The sequence below is a fragment of the Rhamphochromis longiceps genome, linkage group LG3 (assembly GCF_057381845.1).
Source record: "Rhamphochromis longiceps isolate RC_006_pf linkage group LG3, R_longiceps_female_GT1.1, whole genome shotgun sequence".
Taxonomy (NCBI): domain Eukaryota; kingdom Metazoa; phylum Chordata; class Actinopteri; order Cichliformes; family Cichlidae; genus Rhamphochromis; species Rhamphochromis longiceps.
Window position 1 is genome coordinate 31960580 of NC_140559.1, and position 25341 is coordinate 31985920.

At 40.1% G+C, this 25341-nt stretch overlaps 1 protein-coding gene across 2 annotated transcripts in view; it reads left to right on the forward strand.

The window, feature by feature from the left end:
• trpc5a (transient receptor potential cation channel, subfamily C, member 5a) overlaps positions 1 to 25341 on the forward strand; it is a 109470-nt gene that overhangs the window by 38507 nt on the left and 45622 nt on the right. For both annotated transcript variants that reach the window (XM_085394393.1, XM_085394401.1), the window contains exons 8-9: positions 19099 to 19236; positions 22360 to 22558. In XM_085394393.1, coding sequence (XP_085250519.1) covers positions 19099 to 19236; positions 22360 to 22558 — 337 coding nt within the window. The remainder of the gene's footprint in view (positions 1 to 19098; positions 19237 to 22359; positions 22559 to 25341) is intronic.

Here is a 25341-nt window from a genome sequence, read left to right on the forward strand (position 1 = left end):
CAAAAGTAACTCAAAACTCAGCTTTTATTGCTGGACGGCAAAAGAACAGAAAACTTGCTAAACTGGAAATGTAAACGAAGCACAAACAGGCAGAACACACAGCATAGTATGATGGACGACATGACAACGAGCAGGGGAAGACACAGGACCAAGGGGAAACAGCTGACACTGATTACACAGACGAGACAGGGGAGAGCAAACATAACATTACGACAGGTAATGAGCAGCCAACTATGACATTGTGGACAAGACAACAGAGGGAACACAGCGATGTGGGACCAGAGGGGGCTCAAAATACAAACAGAAACCAAAACACAGGATACCAAAATAATCAGAACCTAACCATATAACAAAAAATAGGAAACTCAAAATAGCCATGTTGCAGAAATTGGATATTGGAAATCGGAAGTTGGATACTGGATCTCAGGAATGACGTTATTCCCCAGTTGAGTACATTCTGGTAGTATGTAGCGTGGCTGTAGCTCAGCATGTAGAGTAGGCCCTCTACTAATCAGAGGTTTGGTGGTTCAATCCCTGGCTGCTCTGGTGTGTGTGCCAGAGTAAGATGCACAACCACAAGTAGGTCTCCGATGGTCCATCACAGTGTGAATGTTAGATATGAAGACTTATGGTAAAAACTGCTGCATCACGTTCACAGATAGTCTATCGCCTGTCTATTGAGACACAAATCCACAACAGCGGCCATACAGATTAAGCCTTTACTGGTTCTGGTGGTTCTTGGTACTGGTATATACAAATGTTCCACTGAACATTCAAACCTTAATGGCTGGTAAATACCTTTTATTAGAAATGATGGAAGCACTGAAGGAGAGCGTGGCAGGGTTTGTGCTTTGCTACACTTTTCCCAGTTTCCTTTTTCTATTAAATTCCATTAAATTTTATGCAAACTGAAAGAAAATCACGCTGCCATTTTTGGCATTCTCCCTCCTACTGTTTTCTTCTTCTTTTTGCTCTCCAGTGTCGACCTGTTGATTAAAGGAAGGTTTTATGAAAGAGCCTTCAATCATGACCATTTAACCCCATTTAACCCACAGTAAAGCTTATAAAGTGTGTGTGCGTGCGTGTGTGTGTGTGTGTTCATGCGTATTTTTGTTTGTGTGCATTTGAATCATTTAAATCCTTTTTTCTCTCTTTGAGCCTGTGATACCTGTTCTCTTTTTAAATTATACATTAACTGCAGTCTCAATAATAAATGGAGTGTGTGTGTGTGTGTGTGTGTGTGTGTGTGTGTGTGTGTGTGTGTGTGTGTGTGTGTGTGTGTGTGTGTGTGTGTGTGTGTGTGTGTCTGTTCAGTTGTGTTACTATATTTGTTTTCATCTGTGCGTGAGGTTCAATAATCCGCTGCAGGAGCCGAATAATGTGCTGACCTTCATTCATCTTTATTCACCACATCCAAATTAATTATTGCTTTAATTAATCTATCAATACGTCCTCAATTACAAACGTACACACACAAGCACACCACATCTGCAGTCTTTTGTAACTGCGGCATCCTGCCTTGTACTAAATCATTTGTGTTTATGACCAGACTATTGTCACACACACACATAAAGCCTTTTCATACAACTCTCGACAGAACACAGCAGGACACCTCAGCAGGGCTTTGTGGGCAAAAATGCAGTGTAGCATCAGCAGCAAAGATAACTAACACATGATTTTGATGACCTTTTTTTCTCAATTTGTGTTTCTTTTTTTTTTTTTAAGGTTTGGATTGAATCTTTTACTCTAAATGATAAAACATAACATTGTGTTCAACTTTGGTGCAATTTGGGGAATTAAGCCACCTGCCACATTCTTCAAAACCATCTTAAGCCTGTTTGGGAATTAGAGCCATCTGGAAACGAACCAAAGACAACCTCTTCCCTGAATGCCAATATATTTTTGACCACAAAGTGGAAGCTTTCTATTGTTCGCTTTTGGCCTTGATTGATGGTGTCGAGTCAGGCTGCCTCAACTCAGCTCAGCCGTAGTTTCACCTTTTATAGGCCAGATATCAAATTACTAGTCAAGTTTTAACCAAATCTGGCCCTGATCTACAAGATGTGATCAGAAAGTTTAGAAGATAGGTTCACAAAAATCTAAAGCATCATCTTTTTTTTTTTTTACATTTGCCCGATCTAATTTTCCCAATCAGCTTCTTATGAGTTTCTAAACTTTTAACTGCAGCTACTTTTTCTTGTTTTCAATCTCTCAGTAGACCTATTATTTCTCTTTCCACTTGTGCCTACGCAACAAGCCCTGGGTTTCTTTCAGTGCCATATAATGATAATCCTTTAACTTGGATTTAATTTTAGGAAGTTAGCAAAGTTGCAGAGAGGCACATCTGGTGAGTGGTCCAGGTGGTGAGCGAAGATTGTGTTGACTCTGAACGCTGGCACACACCACATCTCGGATCATTTCCTGTGACTGTTCCCCCTCACACGCCTCGGGATGACACCTGATGAAAGTTAGAAGAACAAAAACAGGACAGACTTCTTCCCTTGACCTCTTCTCACCTGACGCTCTGCCGTTGGGTTTGAAAACTTTTTAGCCAGGACTGCTCCAGACTGCTCGGGTCCCATTTCTCATTACCATTGATTCAAACAAACAAAAGAAATTGTTTTTTTTACAAATTTCTGGTCTAAACTTTTTGATCATCTCATCCGACCTGGTTTTGGCCCACAAAGCATTTGGCACTCGTTAACTGAGCCATAAAAGCAGCCCAGGTTAGATTAAATGTACAAGAACGAAATTTGTCCATCATAATGTGAATTATCCTTAAAACAACCCGTTTTACCCACATGTTAGTTTTTATAGTCTTAACAAGTCACCTGTTGAGGGTAGAGTTGGTTGAAAATCCGTCTAATCTAACAGATGTGAACATATTTGGCATACCTGAATACAAGAAGCATCCTGTGAGGCCAAAACACTTATAGTACAAGAACTTTTATTTGAAACTTTGAAACTTCGGACTTGATTTTGACATTTTACAGAGCATTTTGGTTTCATTTTTAACAGTGGTTTTAAATTTGATCAACTGATTAGCTGTGTCCTCAAACAGGTCTTTATCAACTCGGACAGTTGGCTAACGTCAAACTACAGTAACCATATGAATTTTGTATATGTACAACATGCGACTGCTCGGCGTCTTGCCAGGACAAAAGTGAGAGCACGTTACTCCAGTTTTATCCCCTCTTCGCTGGCTTCCTGCCCCTTTTTAGAACGAATTTTAAGATTGTATGGCTTGTTTTTAAGGCTTTGAATGGGCTTGCCCCTCCTTATTTATCTGAGCTTTTAATTATCCACACCCCAGCTACAAGACCCCACAAAGGTCGTATAATCAGATGACTCAATGTTCCCGGGCTAAAGAAATGGAGGGGATGGGACCTTTTTGGCTATAGGCTCGGTCCTATGGAAAAGCCTACTTCGGAACATCAGATGTGTTCAGTCATTTAGAGACTTTCAAGTCCTTCTCAAAACTCAAACCGTTTTCTCTTGCTTTTAGTTTGTGTTGAGACATCTCGGAGCATCCCTGTTTTATTGTATTTTATATTATCTTATTCTAGTGTTTTCTCTTATCTTTATTGTCATTGGTTTATTGCTACCCGAAGCTGTACAGCACCCTGGTTAACTATTGTTGTTCTAGATCAAATCAAATCAAATCAAAATTTATTTATATAGCACATTTTTAAGACCGAAGTACACCAAAGTGCTTTCCATTAAAATCGCAGTACAAATAAAATCACAATAAAATATAAATTACAAATATATAAAATATAAGATAATTACATAATCTAAATACAGAGCCAGATGTAAATTACCCTAATTCGCCTTAAATGCCAGATCAAACAAATACGTTTTTAAACGTGATTTAAAAGACTGAATGGAATCTGACGCGCGAATATGAAGAGGGAGAGTATTCCATAGCCTGGGTGCAGCAACGGCAAAGGCACGGTCTCCTCTGGTCTTCAGCCGAGACCTAGGTTGCACCAAGAGCAGTTGGCCCGATGATCTTAGTGCTCTCTGAGGGCTGTACAGACAGAGGAGATCAGCTAAGTAGTCAGGTGCCATATTGTTCAAAATTTTATAAGTAAACAATAGAATTTTAAAATCAATTCGATATTTGATAGGAAGCCAGTGTAAATTTTTCAGAACAGGGGTGATAGAGTCAAACTTTCTAGTGCCGGTCAAGAGACGTGCTGCGGCATTCTGGACCAGCTGCAGACGCTGCAGAAGAGAAGATTGTAGACCCAAGTAGAGAGAATTACAATAGTCCAGTCTTGACATAATGAAAGCATGAATGAGTTTCTCCATATCTTTGTGTGGTATGTAGGGTTTAGCCTTAGAGATTAGGCGTAGTTGATGAAAGCTAGTTTTTACCACAGTAGAGACCTGTTTGTCAAGTTTGAAGGAACTATCCATGAAAACTCCAAGATTCCTGGCAGTATCAGTAAGGTAGTTAGCAACAGGCCCAAATGTGTCAGTCAATTGTCCCAGAGGCATATTTTGGTCAAAAACAATAATTTCTGTCTTCTTTCCATTTAAAGTAAGAAAGTTACGTGATAACCAGTCCTTGACATCACTCAGACAATCAAACAGAGGATGTGGTGAGGATAAAGCATCCCCAGTCAGGTGAAGGTAGATTTGAATATCATCAGCGTAACAGTGAAAAGAGACATTGTGTTTTTCAAAAATGGAGCTCAAGGGCAACATATACAGAGAAAACAACACAGGACCCAGTACCGAGCCCTGGGGCACACCACAGCGGAAACGGGCAGAAGAAGAGGAATATTTTCCCATCGAGACGGAGAACGACCTCTCAGAAAAATATGATTTAAACCAAGATAAAACATTTCCTTTGAGGCCTACTACATGTTCCAATCTTGCCAAAAGGATATCATGATCAACCGTATCAAAGGCTGAGGTCAAATCCAATAGTACTAAGACCGCAGAGCGCCCAGAGTCAGCAATTAAGAGAAGGTCATTAAAGACTCTTAGTAGGGCAGTTTCGGTGCTGTGACGCGGTCTAAATCCAGACTGAAATTTATCACTTATACCGTTGCTCTCTAAATAGGTCTGTAGTTGCCGAAGCACTATTTTCTCTAAGACTTTTGACATAAAAGGAAGTTTAGAAATCGGCCTGTAATTAGCTAGAATGTTACGATCAAGGGAACTTTTCTTGATGACAGGTTGCACGACTGCATGTTTAAAGACAGTCGGAACATAGCCAGATGACAGTGAGAAGTTCATTAGAAATAAAATACAAGACCCGATTGTATTCAATGCATCCTTAATGATACGAGAGGGAATAATGTCGTGCAAAGAATTTGAGCTTCTCTTTTTTTTTTTTTTTTTTTTTTTTTTTTTCCTAAATGACATCAGAAACAGCAGTATGCGACATTACGTGATGGCAGAGCTTCAGTTCATCCTTTGTCATTTTTTTTTTTTTTTTTTTTTTTTTTTAATAAATAGGACAGGGGGAATGAATGAGAGAAAGAGGGGGAGAGAAAGAAAGAAAACCAAAGGGGAGAAGAGACGGTGAGAAGGGGGGGGAAGAGAGAGAAGAAAAAAAAGAACTCCTGGGTCACCTGTATGGAGAAAAAAAAAAAAAAAAAAAAAAACTAACAGAGGAGACAGCAAACAACAAAGAGCAACATAATAATAGAGAAAACAAAGCACCATCACAATAAACTAGCTAGTCATAGATATCAATATTTACTAAATAATAAACGATATTGTGCAGCACGCAAGATAGACAGCGCACAGTGTGCTTTGAGGTAGCAGCCAAGAAAGCTTTAGTCCGCGTCTGTGAATACCCATGTGTGCATACCTGTGTGGATCAGCATGCTTGCATTCCAAAGGTTTCTCCATGTAATGATCTGCTAGGGAGTGTGGGGGGGCCACAGCCCCGTCCTCCAGGGTGTGAAGCGGGTATGGAGGAGATCAAAACTCCAGACATCCAGAGGCCCCCAGAACACAAGAGACCATGGAAGACCAACAGAGGGGCAGCCGCGCCACTGTTCCAGTAAGAGCTGAGGAGAGTCCCAGATGAGGGCTCACCCAGCAGCCGCGGAGCAGAGGGAATAATGTCGTGCAAAGAATTTGAGCTTCTCAGATTATTAATTATTTCCTTTAAAGTCAAAAATGACACAGGTTCGAACTGTTGGAAAACCGTTGAACATTCAGAAGCTGGGGCTTGATTTACTACCAAAGAATGTGTGGCCCTTAACAATGAGATTTTATCTATAAAATAATTTAGAAATTATGTGCTATATAAAAAAAGTTGAAGCTGAGAGGTGAATGAATCTGAGCTTGTTTAACATTTGACTGAAGTGCAATCTGACCCTAAACTTGTCCCATACTGTTTGCCTACAACCTGTTGGATATTAAAGTTAATTATAGATAGATTTATTATAGATAAATCTAAAGAATATAAGAAATAAAACAAAACATTTTAACTGTAGTAGTTATTAATTAATACATTTCTTGAAGTTTTTGAGAAAGCAGCTTACAGTGCCGAGTTTCTGTGATCCAAAAATGACTGCACGATGCTCCATTGCTGAACTGAAGAGAATAATTTGAAAGCAGTGTAAGAAAGGAGGGCAGTTTGAGTGGGTGGAGAGAAAGGAGAGCCAGAGAGATCGATGGAAAGGAAGAAAGTGTGACAGAGAGAGATTTCTTTTTCTAAAAGACAAAATAAAAAAAGAAATCAGAGAGGATTAACAGAAGAAAGGCCTAGCACGTCAGATCAAATATGAATACATGAATCAGCTTCACGGAGCACACAGACGCACACAAGGGCTTTAGGGTATTTGCATATGGATCACAAGCATGTGGACAGCCAAAATGAATTAGTGTTAGCATGGCTTTGAGTTAGTGTATTGCTTTGTTTAGATTACATCAGGCTGTAGAGAAATTGAATTAACTGCTGCTGTGTAGCGGCGGTTAGCATATTTCTTAGTGGTTTAGCGGTTGAGGCAAAATGCCCAGAAATTGTATTAGCTGGAAAGTAGTTTGTGTAGCAGATTGCCATTTAGTGTCAGAAGCAGGAGGAAGTGCGGTGACCCAAGCGCGCGTGTGTGTGTGTGGGGGGGGGAGAATGAACTGGTTAGCTCAGCATCTTTTGCACTGGCTGAAAATCGTTATCGCACTTTGATATTGACGACACGGCAGGACTCTTTGGACCACTGACTACATTTGCCTGTAGTCGCAGTGCTTGGAGAACAAAGTCTGATATAAAGATTTGATAGCTTGTGTACGGCAGCCTGGCTACATGCAGGTGGGCAATGATGTCATTTATTAGAAGATGTTTACTATCATTTGAAGTACCAGCAGTGTTTGTGGGGAGAAGCAGTCAGATAGAAGATGGTTTCACAGAGATATTTGTTATATTTTGCTGGGAAAATGGGAAATAGTTTAAGCAGTTTATTGAAATGTGCAAATATACAAGAAAATACAGTATAGAGGACAAAACAGAGTTTGTGGATTTTTAACAAGCTTTAAAATCAGCGTTTAATATGAAAACCTTTATTCTTAGCCTGAACTTCAGTCTTCAGGAATACTTCTCCAGGCTTCTTGAAGGACATTCAAAGCTCTTCATTGGATGCTGTGTTTTTGTTCTGTTCTCTGTCGAGATAATCTCACTGTGTTTCAGTAATGCTTTTTCTGCATAAGTAGCATGTTTGACAAATGAAGCTCTTATCAGTCAGATAGATGGTATTGCAGAGTGGATCAAAATGATACTACAGTGTAGGAGAATAGTTTTTGTTTAGCGACTATTAACGTTATGGATTTATTTATTTATGGGTGTTGTTTAACAGCTACAAAATCTGCATTATGTCTTCAATACATCTGCAGTTTGAGTGTATTATCTGTATTTCCTAATAATGATTAAATGATCTTAAACACTATAAAATTGGGCATAATCAGCCCATATTTACATTATTTTATCAACTATGGGTTAGAAATGCGGAAAAAAACAATTGTGGAAAGATGAGAAGAAACATCTTGCTTCATTAATGACTGTGTGATTCTTCCCTGCATTGGTCATAAATACGACGTTGCATTATTCAGTATGAAACAGTCTGAGCTGCAGTGAGCAGAGGATTCTCAGTGGAAATTACTTTCCTAGGTATGTTACTGAAAGGAAGATGAGTGCTGAATCATTTATAAATGTTCTTCAAGTTGTGTTTATTACCAAACATCTCCACAAGCATCAGCAACCTGCACTAAAAAACACAAGCAGCCAGTCATACATTGTGTTTCCTTAATGCGGGCTGAATTTTTTAGGAGGCCTATTTTGCTTTGTCTGGTTATATAACTTAGCTGTGATTCAAGTAGCCAGGAGTTCTTATTTCCCAGCATCAGCATAAGTGGGACCCCAGAAGTAACAGAACTAAAGAAACAACAAAAAATAATGACATCAGAAGTAAACATTGCCATGTTTTCAGTTTTTCTTCTGTCCCTTTAATAGTTATCTCTCACTGTGAGTCCTCCGTTTGTTTGTGTTCCCTATCTACATATATATAATTTTTCCACAGATTACTTTGTTATGTGGTTACCAGTGGGTCTTTTCCCACTGTCATTATTTAGTTTAGCTGTGTTTTTTTTTTACTTTTTGTGGCTGGTTTATATTTAGTCTCTGTGCCCTCAGTTTAGTCACACTGACCTACAGACTGCTCAGCAGACCACTCAAACTAAATGTGCAACCCTGGTCCCTTGGCAACTGGTTGCTGGAAGTTGCTAAGAGAAATTAGTTGCAAAGATGTTTTTTCAGTGCAGTGCTGCACTGAAAAAACATCTTAAGATTTCTTTGGTTTATATTAGTAAAGAAAAAAAGGGATTGGCTGCCTGCAGTTCACATGGAAGACAAAGACTTGTCTGGAAACACACTTTTTAGTTTTACTACCACTTGGCAAGTAGTTGGTGAGTGTTTGCAGACAAGTTGTTATATTCCATACTTCTTAGTGACTAATTTCACTTAGCAACTCCCAGCAATTTCCGGGAATCGCTCATCAACACGTTATGAAAACATATTCTTCCTTAGCAGCAAGAGGTTACCATGGCTTTGCCGACTAGTCTGTAGACCTGTGTGACTAAACTGACAACTGAAATTGTATTAGCTGGATGGTAGCGTGTGTAAAAGCAGTAACCCAAACATGTTGAGGGTGTGATAACAATGAACTGGTTAGCTCAGCTTCTTTTGCATTGGCTGAGACTTTTTTTCTTACATTTGGATTTTAAAGGATCCCAGAGGAGTCTTTGGAGCGTGACCAGTTCACTGCATTTCACTAACACAGTGCTTGTGGAATTACGTTTAATGTAAAGCTTTGGTAGCCAGTTTGTGCCTAATCACACACCAACCAATTTGGAATTACACAATTTTCCCTAGTAACTGATGGGCCTATAGTGGGTCTCTAATCGGTCTCTAGGTCTATGTGACTGAGGCTGAAGTCACAAGTTGTCCATGTCAGGAAAAAGTTTGAGAACCACTTCTTCGTGTTCCTTTCCTCAGGTCACATAAGAGGTGCTGATCTCTTGCACGCTGGTCCTGTTTGCATCAGCACAGGTGTGCCAACAAATTAACCAATCAATGAACACAGACCCACTCAGGGAAAGAACAAAATAATGAACAAAGTAGAAGAACATGCTGCCAGCCATCAAGGGAGCTTTAAAGGAAAGTGAGGACAAGTAATGTACATGACTAAAAGATTCAGAGCATTTCTAGATAGTGCTTCGGCACATTTGCCAGATCTTTCGTCTGTGGGCTAAAGTAGGACACAGAAGTCAAGTTTGAATTCTTGTATAACGGTTGCTGTGCCCATCACGTAACCCGCAGAGGCTTCCTGAACAAGCGGAAATGCAAATAATGTAAAAGCCTATTCATCTCGCAGCACTCCAGGCTGCTGCTCCTTTCAGCAGGTTAACATGAGTCATCACAACTCGACCGAGCCTCTCTCTGCGAGGAGTTTAATAAAAAGGAGTTTGGGTCCTTTTTGGAGAGCCTGGTTTCACACTCTGCTAATTTCCTTGTCTGTGCCAGCTCCCTGGAGTATCTGCTGGATGACTCGGTGCATTTATTAGTGATGAAAATACTTTTTTCTTTTTTTTTCTTTTCATAGTCTGTGTCCTTATCATCACAGCTAACAGGAATGAAGACTTTTAATAAGGAATGCTTATCTAACATGAGTCTTAACTGGCCACTGCGCTTCCCTGTAATTCACTATTAATGCTCGTCTCTGTGATTCATTCCTGCATTTTTCTCCATTCACTTTGCTAATGTCGTTTGAGACTCAGTGGGCTGCCAGCAGTGCAGATTTCATGGTATATTTTTCTTGCTGTTGTTATTGTGTGCGGCTGTGGGTGCATGTGTTGCTGCGTGGGCGTGAGTTGTTTTTTGTTTTTAATCTCTGTTCAGGTCTTTAAATGTTTTATGAAAGAATAGAGACAGTGAAATCCTGATAAACAAGCTGTCCCGATATAAACCTGGCATAAAATACATACAGTGACAAAAAGGCCTGATCTTTACTTCTTTTTTGGGGGGAAATTTGAATCTTTGTTGTTACATTGTGTTGATGCTTTGAGAGATTAGACAACCCGTTCTCACTCCCAAAGCGTAACATTTTACGCTAGGTGACAAATCGTCACCATATTACGTTTTCGGCTACCCACCACGTTCCTAAATGACGACCTCGGAAAAAGAGGAAATATGAGAACCGTCTGGACTGAACCTACACATGTTCGCTCTTTTTCTTCAAATCGCTTAGAAACACGCTATTTAACATCATTAAAGTCCTGGTTACGGTCTGGAATAAGGTTATGGTTAGGGCTAGGGATAAGGTTAGGTTTAGGGCTGGAATACAGGGCTGGAACGTCTATTACCGCGGGAGCGTCATTGCACTGGATTCCAGCCATAACCCACCGCGTACCATAAGAACGCCGAAGGTCTCCTTTCGCGTTCCTCAGGAACGCCGCGGGATGTGACAAAACGTCGACATGTTACGCCTCGGGAGTGAGAATGCTCTGGATTAGAAGATATTGTGTGGTCATTATACAAGAAATGATCTAAGAAAACAGTCGTTCAGTTTACAGCTTAAAGTGCCTTTGAAGCATTTTGTTTTGCAGCAGTAACTTTGAGGTTTAAAATGATATTTTATGATACTAATAAGTAAAATAAGCCTTCAGTGTAACTTTTTTTTAAATACACTCTTATAGTTTAGTTAAGCAGCTCAGTGATTCAGTACTGAGAGTGTTGTCTCTTAGCACGAGACGCCTTCTGTTTGGAGTTTGCACGTTGTTCCTGTGCTTAAGTAAAGTTTCCTGGAAGCTTTGGTTTCTGCCCCCCTGAAATAAAATAAAAACTGCTGCAGATCTGGGCCCACAGGAAGCACATACAATATATATTTTTAATATCTTATTTTGTGGCCTGAGCCATTGTCTTGTCAGAACCTTCTGTTCTTCACATTAGACACAAACACTAAACTGATCAGATTTAGGATGTAATAAAAATTATCCAGGAGGGATAAGGAGAGAGCCATGGTCCATGGCTACCACCTCCAGAAATCATCCCATTTGTGATTTGTGTGTGTTTTAGTGTTGCTTCTTCAGTGCACTTGTTTCCACTTGCACAAAAGCAGCTGAACTGGATTCACAATGATTTATGGTTTCTAAGTAGACAGACTAATATACCTGATGTTTTACTGACTTTGTGTTATACTGAGATCAACGGTCTCCTGAGTTCTCTTAAATGTTTTGAGTGATGTAACTTGATCTTATGATGATCTTCCAGAAAGATCTGGCCTGTAGTGAGCATCGTAAGTCAGGAAGACAGGTTGTTTTTTCACATTTAGATTTGACATTTTTACAGACACCCAGCTGCGCACTCATATTGGTAGTGGCTTGGCACGGCATACATTTAGACTTATTTTTTTTAATCGAGAAATGCTGCCCCCTGTTGCCCATTAGATTTTATTATATCCAAGTCCAAAATTTCCCACCTCTTAATTTTTCCCCCACATTTCACCATGGAAACATCTGTATATTTCTCAAAACACTGAAGATGTGGCGTTTTAAAATTAGAAATTTTACATTGGCTAGATTTGCTTTGTTTTTTTTTGTTGGGTTTTTTTCCCTGGATTGGTCGCTAAATTATTTCTACAGGAAACCCCCCCCCATGTTTACATCCCTTAAAGTCATTTTCAGACAACTCTCTCTTGCCCCGACCAGTAAAAGTACTGTGTGTTATGTAAAGCTGCTATTGGATTAGCATGAAAGAGTGTGGTTTCTTTGCTGCAGGCACACTGAGATTAAGTTTAAGACTTTATCCTCTGCAGTTTTCACACCACTGACCCAGCCTGCTGGGAGAAGGAGGCAAAGCGCTGCCGGAGAGAGACTGTGGTAATCAATTTAAGTTGGACTGGAAATTCGTCATGGTGGCGCAGTGACACTTTTCCAGTGCTAGCATGAAAGACGGAGAGTGTGAGACAAAAGGAATTTCAGTACAAGACAGCAAAACCTGATAAGTATCCATGTGTGGTTGCTGTTTGCCATTAAACATGAGCTCATTTTAAATGTATACTATAGGTTTTGGCAGTCGGGTGAATATATCAGCTGTTTGTGTTGTCCATTGCTCGTATTTTGTAACAGAGGTGGGACCAAGTCATTGTTTTGCAAGTCTCAAGTAAGTCTCAAGTCTTTATCCTCAAGTCTCAAGTCAAGTCTCAAGTAATGTCAGGCAAGTCAGAGTCGAGTCTCAAGTCACTGGTGTAAAAGTCCGAGTCAAGTCACAAGTCTGAAACTTTGAATTTCAAGTCCTTTCGAGTCTTTAAAAAAAAAAAACGAAAAAATAATGTTGCAGTTATGCTAAATGTAAATATTAGACCATGTAATTTTAAAATCTGTGTTTTTCTCAACACATGACAAAATAGTGAACTTAGAAAATATACACAAATTGTGAAATTGCACCTCTTTAAAATGCAGCTCAATTAAACCTAGCTCCAAGAATAATTTTCACCGACAGTTCTGAGATAAGCTGCATGTTATTCTTGGATGCGCTTGTAGGACCAGCTTTAAAATCGCATGACAAAAATATCATACACATTAAAAAAAAACTGCATCACCAACGTAGCCTGGACAACATTTGCTAGTTAGATGAAGTCAGCTATCTCATCTTAGCATATTTATATGCATATTTATAATCATACGGTTCTTGGAGTGAGCGCATACACTCATGAAGTTTAGTAACTTCAGGTCACTGCAACAAGCCCAGGTACAGTTTACTGACGGATGGGTACAGGACCTTGAAATGCACCGTGTAGAACGAAAGACCATCGTACGTATCATAAGTTTACCAGTCTCACAAATCGTCTTCATAAATACACATTCCTTAACCGTTTATTAATAGGACCTTTGAGCTCAATGGTAATTAATTAGTAGTGGAAATAATTTCTGGTTCGCGTTACAGAAATGTAGCAGTGACAATAATATTGTATGCTGTAATCGTACTGGGCAATTAGTGATACAAAACAACTGTTTTATCCTGTGAATAAAAGTATATGTTTTTGTCAATGTACCATAATAACAGAAGCGAAACGCAATATTGTGTCAGGACAATTCACTATTTATGCACAATAAATAAAGGAGCATAGCGCGACAATTTCTGTTCAGCGCCAGACTTGCTTGTAACCTATATCACTAATTATGTTATGAAAATGACGTATTAAGTACTAAAAAACACTGACCTTCGTGTAAATGCTTGGAGCAGACTAACCTGTGAGCTGGAGTGTTCTGGGACGTTATATTTGATCTTTGAATGGCTGCAATCCAGGCCATCCGTCGCGTCTTTGTTACTTCGGAAACATGGCTCGAACAATTTCTCTTCAAGACGTAATCCGATAACAACCGATCTCTTTACCCGTCGGCTTCCTGTGGCTGTCATGCGACCGGCTATTGCAGTTAATAATACAACGGCTTCTTGACATTTTTGTGTTTCTTTTTATCGCTGTATAACTGATTTTAATTGAAAGCCTGCCTGCGCTAGTACCGCTTGCCACGAGTTCCCAGAATCCTTTGCGGTTCTACCCGTGAATGACGTCACATTTTCAATCTCTATATAATATGCATGTTAAATTTTATATTTGGGGTAAAATATCAAGTCTTTTCAAGTAAACCGGTTCAAGTCCAATTCAAGTCCCAAGTCATTGGTGTAAAAGTCCAAGTCAAGTCACAAGTCTTAGAACATTTTTTCAAGTCAAGTCTAAAGTCATAAAATTAATGACTCGAGTCTGACTCGAGTCCAAGTCATGTGACTCGAGTCCACACCTCTGTTTTGTAATATGTGATAGTTTATTTTGCAAATTGGATTCTGGATCAGTTAAATTTAGAAAATTATTAACTTGTACAGTGGAATAAAAAAACGGGTCCCAGAGCTGGCAGTTACATTTGGGCCATATTAACAGTCTGGTTTTGGGGGCAATACTAAATTACTAAAAAAAACTGATGGTGCCTGCTTCCTTTTTTGTCAGTATTTCAAGAAAATGTATCAAGCTGGAGGCCTGATATTAATACAGAGCAGGTGTCTCAGCTGCTGCGTCTGACAAGTTACTAAGCTAACAATATATTCCAGAGCACACGACAGCTAAGCTTTATAGTGGTACCACCACATGTTATAAGTTATATAACATGACCATTTAATTCTTACTTTATTAACACCCTTCTGCTAGTGCAATTTGGCCAAATTACAATCAATTTTAGGTAACCATGTATTTTAACCATTTTATTCTTCATTCAAAAAGAAAAGAGATCGTTAGGAAGTAAAAAAGATTCCTATCATGACGACATGTTAAAGATATATTGAAAATGATGAATGATGCTGCTGCATGTTTTTTAAATCAACCTAGCCACCTTTTTTTTTTCTAAAGATAAAAAAGAATAATATATCAAAAGAGAATATCTGTGGAAATATTGCTAAATAGAATAGAATTTAATATAAATAGAATAGAATAAACTGATCATCAGGGCATAAATTGCCACTATTCTCATTTGTTCCACTTCAGTAGGAGTTTGACTGTCTGGAATTTGCCACTCATCCATGTCTCAATGTTGATGCAAGTAAAATGTAGATCTCTTAACCTAATGTAGGTTCAGACCGGAAAATGATGTCATTTGTGTCCCCAGTTCAGCTGACCCGAGTCATCGCCCACCACAGTCATTTACCATTCACTGCCTGGATCCAGACAATGTATTTCTATCATCTTCATGCTACTGGCTGACTGATCGCTGATGATGAAATTATACCACCCACCACCCCAGCTTTTCCAGAGTGTTGTGTAATTTATTCTGATTCATTGTGAGTTTATAAGTTATTTCAGTGATGTCTCACGTTGTTCTATATATCCCAAAAACAGAGTTATGCCTGAGATCTGTTTGCTTCTTAGGTTTCTCCTTCCTGATCTGCTCTGACTTTCTGATTGGTCTAGAGGCCATCTCAAATGGTGCTGTTACGTCAGCAAGTGTTTTTGTGTCAACAGTAAACCATGACAAGCATATTTATCAACAGCAAAACAGGAAAGAAGAGAAAGGAGCAGACTGCTGTAGTTTAGTGAAGCCAAAAGATCAACTAGCTCATTAGCATACTGCTGCCATGGAAACAGGACACCATGCTGGAGCTGAGGGGAGGATAGGGTAAGGAAGAAGGGGTGAGGAGAAGAAATGCGACTGAGCAGAAAAGAAAGACAAGCGAGCAAATACAAAGTGAGAAGGACGGGAGTGGAGACCAAACTCAGAGGAGGTGGAGAATCAGTTGAGAAGAGATGCAATGTATAGAAGGGGAGAAGTAAAGAGGATTGGGGGTCATATAATGAAAAAGAAAATACACAAGATGACAACGAAAAGAAGCTCAGTGATGTAGAACAGAGAAGAAAAAGAAAACACTGAGAATGGGATGTAGCAAAGACAACTGATTTAACAAAGAGGTGAAAGAAATTGAGGGGTGGAAGAAAACAAAACATGCTAAGTTGGTGGAAAAAGGAAAAATCAGAAAATCTTCCTATTCTTATTTGTGTTGTACATCACATTTAAAGCTTTATCTAAATAGGTCCAAATCACAGCAACAGTCAATAAGCTGAAATCCATACAGTTAGTCAGAACTTTGCATACTGTTATGCTCCATAGCATTAATATGTAGTATTTATCTTGGTGATTTAAACAATAATTCAACAATGTAAAAAACATGTAGCAATTGCTGCTGCTTGTCGACATACACTAACCCTGCAAACAATGTGAACCTTTTTGTTTCCATTAAAATGGTGACATGAGTCCTGACAAAGGAATCATGTGTAATCTTTACACTTAGAAATGCTCCACAGCAAGCATCATACGGGTAAATCTGGGGAGGCTTTATCTTCCTCTGTGAGCTTTTATGACAAACCAAAGGTTACTTTCAGCCCTGACAGGTTTGTAGCTCCTCTGTTTTTTCCATTTACATCTCATTACAGTTCAACCGCTAATACTGTTGGCATTACGCCAAAGGCTGTTTGTCCCCATCAGACCTTCAGGTGCCCTCTGAGTCACCAAGAACCATTCCTCTTTCCTTCCTGTCTGACTTTTCCTCTTATTTTCTTTCTCCCATTGTGTCCCCCTTTTTCTTTTCTTCTCTCTTCCTCTGCTTCCTTGTTCTTGCCAGGCCCATCTTTCATTTTCTTCCTTTCTTCATTCAGTACCTTTCAATTTATTTACTTCCTCCCTTCTCATTTCTGCTTTTCGGTGATTAGTTTTAATCTTGGTAAAAATCCCAGGACTGTAAATTACTCTCATACTCTGAAAAGGCTTCAGAGACTGAAGGTTATCAATCACCTCGAGTCATGTCTGTGTGTCTTTGTAGCTGTATAAGAGAATGTTAATAATGTTTTTCTCCTTTAAACAAACATCCTTTTAGATAAATGAGCTAAATAAACATCCAGCTCAATTTGGCACATCCACCTTCACACAAGGACGGGAAACTGTTATGAACCAAACATTTAGCTAATAGATTGAAGAGGAAAACTGGAAAACAAGAACAGGAAAAAAAAAACAAAAACAGGATGACACCTGAAACTGTCAGTCAAAAATTATCTTCTGCAACTTTTGACGGCTGAACATTTGGTGATAACTGCAGATTTCTTCACTTCCTTGTGTTTTTTTCTGTAAGTGTGGGCTTGGAGATAATTGATCCTGGCGCATTGTATATGCACTGTCTATAACTAAACATAAGCTCTTTTTATGAGACTGTCTGAATTTTTACCAGCTTTGCTTCAAACATTTCAGCATCCTGTAGTATAGAGTGTGGAAAGAGCTGTCCATGGTGCTGATCTTGTGATGCACTGTAGTTAGGCAGAAAAGAACAGTCCTTGCTGGGATTCCTGCTGCTAAAAAGCCATTAGGACTAGTTTCTTTGTGTGTGTGTGTGTGTGTGTGTGTGTGTGTGTGTGTGTGTGTGTGTGTGTGTGTGTGTGTGTGTGTGTGTGTGTGTGTGTGTGTGTGTGTGTGTTTATTCCTTAAAAAGTAGCTGGGGCTTTTATTTTTGAATGTAACAGGACTTTTTTGAAGAAGGCTTCTACAAGGCTCTGTGTCATGTTCAAGAAACCGGTTTGAGATTATTTGAGCTTTGTGACATGGTGTGCTATCCTGCTGGAAGAAACCATCAGTGGATGCATACACTGTGGTAGCAAAGGGATGGACATGGGCAGCAACAACTGGGGTAGGGTGTGGTAGTTACAAAAAAATCCAGTTGTGCCAAGAAAACATCCCCAACGCCACGACACCACATGCAGCACCCTGGTGGTATAATGGTGTTCAGACAAAGCAGGATTGATCCACGCTATCATGTTGTTTATACAAAATTGTGATCCTACTACCTGAATGTCGCAGCAGAAATCGAGACTCATCAGACCAGAGAACGTTTTCCAAACTCTTATTGTCCATTTTTGTTGAGCCTGGATGAACTGTACCCTCCTTTTCCTATTTTAGCTGTGATGCCCGGTGTGGTCTTCTCCTGCTGCAGTACATTTGCCTCAAGGTTTGACATGTTGTGCATTCAGAATAACTTTTCTTCTTCGTTCTGATTCTCAGTTTAAACTTCTTGGCTATGTCTATATGCCTAAGTTTGAGCTTCTGCCACGTCTGTATGAATGTATGTTGTGTAGCTGAATGACTCAGTTGTTCTGATTTTTTTTTTCTGCTCTCTGGCTGTCAAAGACGTGAGTCTGGTCTGTTTGAGTGTCCTTAACTGTCCGGTATTAAGTCTTAAAAGGTTTCAGTTATTAATTAATTCCTGTGCCTGGCTTAATCCACTGATGCACCAGTGGATACAACAAGATAAGGATTCTAAAAACCCTGGAAAATTATCTGCAAAGGTTATCTCCTACGTGTTTACCAGCAACCTCGTTTGAAGACCTATTTTTCTTTTTACTGTACTTTGTTCTTTGCTTCTAAATCCCTGGGGAAAAAACTGTATGTTTGCATTGCTGTGCAGCAGTGTCGAGTTTAATCACATTAGCTTCAGGTGGATACCTTGTTCTTTTGTGATTGGTTAGGGGAAATCGAATCCCAATCCCAGTAGAAATCAGTCAGAGGAGTCAATGTCACAGTCGAGATGGAAATGGACCTTAACAAGATGACAGTTCACTCTGATATCCGACTACTACTAATAAAGGACACGCTAAGAGCCACTCGTGTTTTACTCTATCGGGAATGTGTGACTGTGAATAACAAAATGATTTAATTACATATAGATGGTATGATAGAAGAGGGAGAAAAGATGAAAGGGCCGCAGCCTCCTGGAGTTAAGAAAAAATGAATGAAGTGAAGAAGGAGGAGATAATTTGGTAATGGCATCAGCATCAAAATAAACACCACTGAGCAGGCAGAGGCAAATGTTTCCATGAACTTATTAAGCAGTCAGGGTGATCACATTTTTTTAAAGTGAACCCCCCCCTACCCCCACCCCCACAAAAAAAAAAAAAAAAGCCTCTGTATGATTAATGAACTACGTTTAAAAGGGCTTTTCAGGGCTTTTTCACAAATACTAAACTGCATTTCCTCTCCCTGTTGTTCTCTTTCCAGTTTGTGGCACAGCCAAACTGCCAGCAGCTGCTGGCCACACTGTGGTATGATGGCTTCCCGGGTTGGAGGAGACGACACTGGGCGGTTAAACTGGTCACCTGCTTTATCATCGGACTCTTGTTCCCGGTCTTCTCATTGGTAAGGAAAAAAGAATAATGGGAGGATGGAGTATATAGATTTGAAGAAAGTGGGTAAAGGATGGGCAGGGATAGCTCAGTAGGTAGAGTGGTGGCCCCGTGATCGGAAGGTCGGGGGTTCGATTCCCCTGAACAGCTACCCTGAGGTACCCCTGAGCAAGGTACCGTCCTTGCACACTGCTTCACTGAGTGAATGGGTTAAAATGCAGAGAGGAATTTCCCCACGGGGATCAATAAAGTACACCTTCTTTCTTTCTAAAAAGATGACAATAGATGGGGGATCGAGATTTCGAGAAGCAAGACAGGAAGAGAAGAAGAAAATCTAGATTGGAAAGGAATTTAGAAAAATGGAAATATTGAGATTCAGGAAAGTTCAAAGGAGGAAGAGGGAATTAGAGAAAATAAATGAAGAAGGTGAGAGATAAATGGCAGGAGAAGTGGAAAGACAGACGAGAAGAGGAACTGACAAAATGATCATTTCCCTAGAAAGGAGAAAGACAAGAAATCAATGACATGGGGAAAAGAAGAAATATAGGGTAATAAAGTCAAAGAGCTGCAACCAAACTGCTGCTTTTTCAAACTGTTTTCAGGTAGTAATTAGACCAAAGTTACGGTTTACTGACTGAAGGACGATGGAAAATAAGAAATAAGGTTTTGAAGAGGACCTGGAAGTTAACAGATGTCACAGACATACGGACTGTGTTATATATTTAATCTGGTCATTTTATGTTTTAAAGGATTTCGTTTCAGAAAAATGTCTATTTATGCTGTTGGTACTGCAGTAATATGAGCCAACTAAATACACACAGATGAACTTCAGCCAACTTATGAGCCAATGTGTTAACTTGCTGAGTCATTAATGCTGGGATGCAGATAAAGATCTGCTTTTGTTCATCTTTAAAACCTTTGAGTTTAGAGAAATTGAGAAACATTTCTCTAAACATGGGGTGGCTGTAGCTCAGGTGGCAGAGCAGGTCAGCCACTAATCAGAAGGTCGGTGGTTCGATCCCACGCTGCATCCTGGCTGCATGCCAAATATCCTTGGGCAAGATACTAACCCCAAGTTTGCCTACTGGTGGTGGTCAGAGGGCCCGGTGGCGCCTGTGTCCGGCAGCCTCGCCTCTGTCAGTGCGCCCCAGGGCAGCTGTGGCTACAACGTAGCTTGCCATTACCTGTGTGTGAATGGGTGAAAGCGCTTTGGAGTCCTTAGGGACTGAGTAAAGCGCTATACAAATGCAGGCCATTTTAAAATAAATAAACAAAATTCTGTACAAAACTGCACATTCATTTCCATTCCTGGGTCATGGATCTTGGCGAGCCTTTAATTGATGAGCACCTGATGACTCTGTAGGGTCCAGGTGGGCTAATCTCCAACATGCTGCATGGGTCTATCTGACCAAAGCAGGGGTTTGTCAACCATGCAGCAATCGAAGGTGGAAGAAGTACAAGATCAGCAGCAGATATGAGATTTCTCCAGGTTTTGATGCCTCCTGGAGGGGGGAAGAGTTTATTTTTATTTGGGAGAACTCAGAGTTGGGCTGCTACTCCTCCACGTTAAGGGAGCCAGTTGAGGTGGTTCAGGCATCTGATTAGGAAGCCTCCTGGGGAAGATGTTCTGGGAGGCCCCTAGATAGAACCAGGATACGCTGGAGAGATTATATCTCTTTGGTCGTCTGGGTTACTGCTCTGAACTCCAGGAATACTTTAAATGATTTATTGACACATTCAAGAAGCAGCAGGAAACTCAATAGATATGCAAACAAGGAGGAGATCTGAGGCAAAGGGACAAAACCACAAGTCAGTCAAGAGGGAAAAACAAACTTGATATCTTCAGGAGAATTAATTGCTTTAGATATTTGTACTTTGACGAGCCAAAGACAGTTTTGTAAAGAAAATTGGTGCTTGCCTTCACTGCCATGTGCTGCTGCTTTTCACAGCCTGGCAGGAATGATGGGCGGTTCTAAAATGAAGAGTCACATGACAGTTAAAGGGCACAGTTTTCCAAAATACAAGTCAACTTACATACTGGCTCTTGTTTCCTGATTCCCCACATAAAGCCAAAGAAAAGTAAAACATTTGTTTGCAGCACATTTCAGGGATACATTTTCAACATAACTCTGTTAAACCCAATAATTGGTCTGGAAGTTCGGAGCCATCTTACAGGCTTTCTTAAAAATTTTCCTCCTTCTTAGATGAATGCTGTTAGCTCATTTTTAATGTTAGTTTACTTTTCTGTCTTTCTATAAAGCTTAAGAAGGAAGAATAATTAGAAAAGGGGAAAATATTTGCACCTCTTTCCTCTCGTTTATTACTGTGACCTTTGTGGTGTCTTCAAAGACTCCGACATGTAATTTGGTCTTAATTGAGGTTAGTTACACTGCATGTTTTTGCTGATGTGAGTGAGATAATTAACATAAAGTGCTTACATATCAATAATCAGAGTGGTGCCGCAGTGGGGTTAGTTATTAATGTTTTAATTGTGTATTTAAGCACACGTCTCTCTCCCTCTCGCTCTCTTTCGGCCTTATTGTTTCTGAGTCTGTCGACGTGCGACTCAGTTCGAGTTAAAAAGCTTCACTGGCGTGACTCAGTGTGCCGAGGTTGCCAGCAGCACGTAGACGAGCAGAGCAAGTAAACAAGCATCATAACGGCAATAACGCCAGCGATAACAATAACAGCGCTGACAGATGAAACACGAGGTGACGGTGGCTGAGCATGGACATTTATCGACTTACATACATCTTCTTCTTTTTCTTCCCTGTTGAGCTGAAATTGAGGGGAAAAGAACAATATTTGAGAGGACAAAATCAGTTTAAGGCATCAACAAGCATCTGAGGTGATGTTTTTTGTACTCATTAATCGTTACATAATGTCAAATTTCTTGTTTGTGTTGCTATGCTTTGAGAGTCACGTCTCTGCAGACATTCAGTCCTGTGTTTTTATGCCTTCAAGCCACTTCCATCGGCTGATTTTATTTTAATTAATTTTTTTGGTCATTAAAGTTCATTTAATAACAAAGCAGGCTCCCTCTTATCTTGCCTCTCCTTCTTCTTTTGTGCTCTTACTGAAATCCTTTCTTTTTCCATTCTCCCCCCGTCCATCTCCCTCTCTCCATCCTCCTCAGATCTACCTGTTGGCTCCAAAGAGTGCTCTGGGAAGTTTCATTAAGAAGCCTTTCATCAAGTTCATCTGTCACACGGCATCCTACCTGACCTTTCTCTTCTTACTGCTGCTGGCCTCGCAGCACATCGCTCGCACCAACCTGCACATGCAGGGACCCCCACCCACCATTGTGGAGTGGATGATTCTGCCGTGGGTGCTGGGTAAGTTTTCAGAGTATTCCTCGGAGGATTGTGCTTAAAAACTCTGTACCTGCTGAAATGATCTGCTCTGTTTGTGGCTGGCCTTTCTGCAGCTCTGACCTCAGATCTGTTGGAAGTTTCTCTGTAATTCAGTCACATAGCATCCTTTACACTGGCTGGTATCCAACAGGGGTTTGCATCTTTACAAAGATTTTCATGATCCGACAGATGTCTTCTGTCTGCCTACAAAACCAAGTTCTGCCGAAGGCAAGAACAAAGTTTAAATCCAGCTTTTAGAGCCTTTGTTGTTCTTCTCTACTGGACTTAAAGACTTTACAGACGGGGACAGTAACTCTTTTTTTTTTTTTGTTTATTCTGCTTTTTTTGTGTGTTGTGAGAAATGTGTGCCATCAGCCACTTCAAATCACACTTTGAAGACATGTTTTCATGTAATAAAATAGTTCTGTGACACAGTCAATGAGTTTCAGCATGGTAAAGGGTTTTTTTTCAAAAAGCAACTTTGCATTTATCCTGGTAAATGGTGATGTTTTCACCTCAGCTTAGCTTTATTTCAGGGGTGGGCAACTCCAGGCCTCGAGGGCCGGTGTCCTGCAGGTTTTAGATATCCCCCTGGGTCAACACACCTGAATCTGGAGAACTTCAGGACGTGTTGAGGAGGTCATTTAGTCATTTGATTCAGCTGTGTTGGATCAAGGACACGTCTAAAACCTGCAGGACACCATCCATCAAGGCCTGGAGTTGGCCAGCCCTGCGTTATTTACAGAAAGACATTTTTTTAGCTTCCTGTTTGTTACTTGGCTGTTCCTTGGGCAATGCGTCCCTATCAACCTGATGGAGCTTAAAAGGTTCTGCAAAGAATTATGGAAGAAACAGAAAATAGGTGGTAACCTCGTAGCATCATTATACTAAAAAAAAGCTATGAATACATGTGTACATGTTTTTTGTTTTTATTTTTAATACAGTTCCAAGAATTTTCATAAAATCTGTAAAATCTAGAGGTAGAAAATTGAATGTATTCCATTTATGAATTAGACTGTGAAGAAAGACTTGCGCCACCCCAGGGAAATGAGAGACCTGATAAATGTCCTCAAGTGTCTGACAGTTTTGAAATTTGAAATCAGTTTGACAGCGTGGTGTTGTGACGCAGGCTCACCACACCGGTGGAGCCCCGTCGACCACTGCTGCAGGCTCTGCTCTCAGCAAAACTAGCAGCATCTCAGGCAAAAGCGTCACGGTAAATTAGTCATTTTCACACATGAATTCAGTTCCACTTGGACTTTCTCACAATGATAGGTGTGTTGACACTGTTAGAAGTCCTCAGCTGGGTTTAGCCAGGGGTGTTGAGTGGGCAAGGCATGCAGGGGGGAGGACACAGGGCAAATGCCTGCTTGTTATGAATTCCTCAGAGATTATGCTCTCATGTCGACACACGTTTTACCAGGAAACTGGCAAGGAAACCTAGTGAGGTCTAAGCCCGTTTTCACACTTACAGTTCGAAGGTCCAAATCAATTGTTGAGTTTTCAAACTTTTAGGTTCTTCCTTAGATTTGGGTTCTTTCCACACTGAGAAAAATCCAAGTGGACTCCAAGTGAAACAAAATGCGTCACTTCAAACTACGTGAGAATGTCCAGTCTACTTACTGGGACCATCAAAAGGAAAAACATGAAGAAATTGCTGTGTTCTGGACTATTGGAGAATTTACATTCATTTCACAGCTATTTGCTAGTCATGTACATACTTTTGCACATCTATAGTATCTTGCCGCACCCCAGAATACTAAGCATACATGGCTATGAGAAATTTTTGTTTATCTGGAACTTATAACGTACTGCTAGTAGCTGGTTCGGATCAAGGTCAGATCGCATTCATATAGAGTTGGATGTCTCGATACCCTCTGGTCTTGGTATTGTCTTGGTCCTGGTTTAGGCGGTCTTGACTACAAGTCTACATTCACACCATAGATTAAACCACCCTGGAGTTCATTTGAAGCTGTACTAAGCCGTCCTCCAAAGAGTCTCATTTCACTGACCTTTACCCTAAAATTAACCCTGTGTTTATTTGTTTGTTTTTGTTTTGATTTTTTTTTTTTACAAAATTGCTCTCCCAAGTCTTGACAGTCACAAAACAAAGATTATAATGATTCTAACAAACATGCATAAAACACTAAACATTTTTTGACCTTGTCTGAAATGCATGATTGGGTTGGAACTGCCAGCTATGATGCTGAGATTAAGGACCATTCAGTGTCCGGTCCAACTGCATCGGATTCAACAACTCTGTTAGGCGATGTCCAAAAACGCTCATGCCTGCACTGCTATTGTCTGTAATGTGGAAAGCGGGCTCTGATGAAGCTGAACTGGAAGTTATATAAAAAAAGATTCCAGGCTCTGCTGCTTCAGTTTGAATCGGGTTTTTTTTCAGCTGTCATGAGTTTGACGGTGTTACAGAAATGGGCTGGGTAACCTTTTAAAACATCAGTATAGAGGGAACAACAAGGCTGGAGGAAGATTTATGGGAATCTGTTTCAAAAGTTGCCAACTACAGACTGACAGTTAGGGGACTTTGGGACTTGGCTCAGGAAATGGTGCATGGAGAGGGTCAGTGGAGTAACATTTGACTGTTCAAAACAACCGACGTCAACAGGAAACTACTAGTTTTGTGAGTGTTTTTCAGCTGTTATTGAAAGTATATTTTCTCTAAATTTAAACAGCGCTTACAAACATTTTGCACAGACAAACGAAATATGTCACACTTTTTTCCTTCATATGTCTTTAATAAGTGA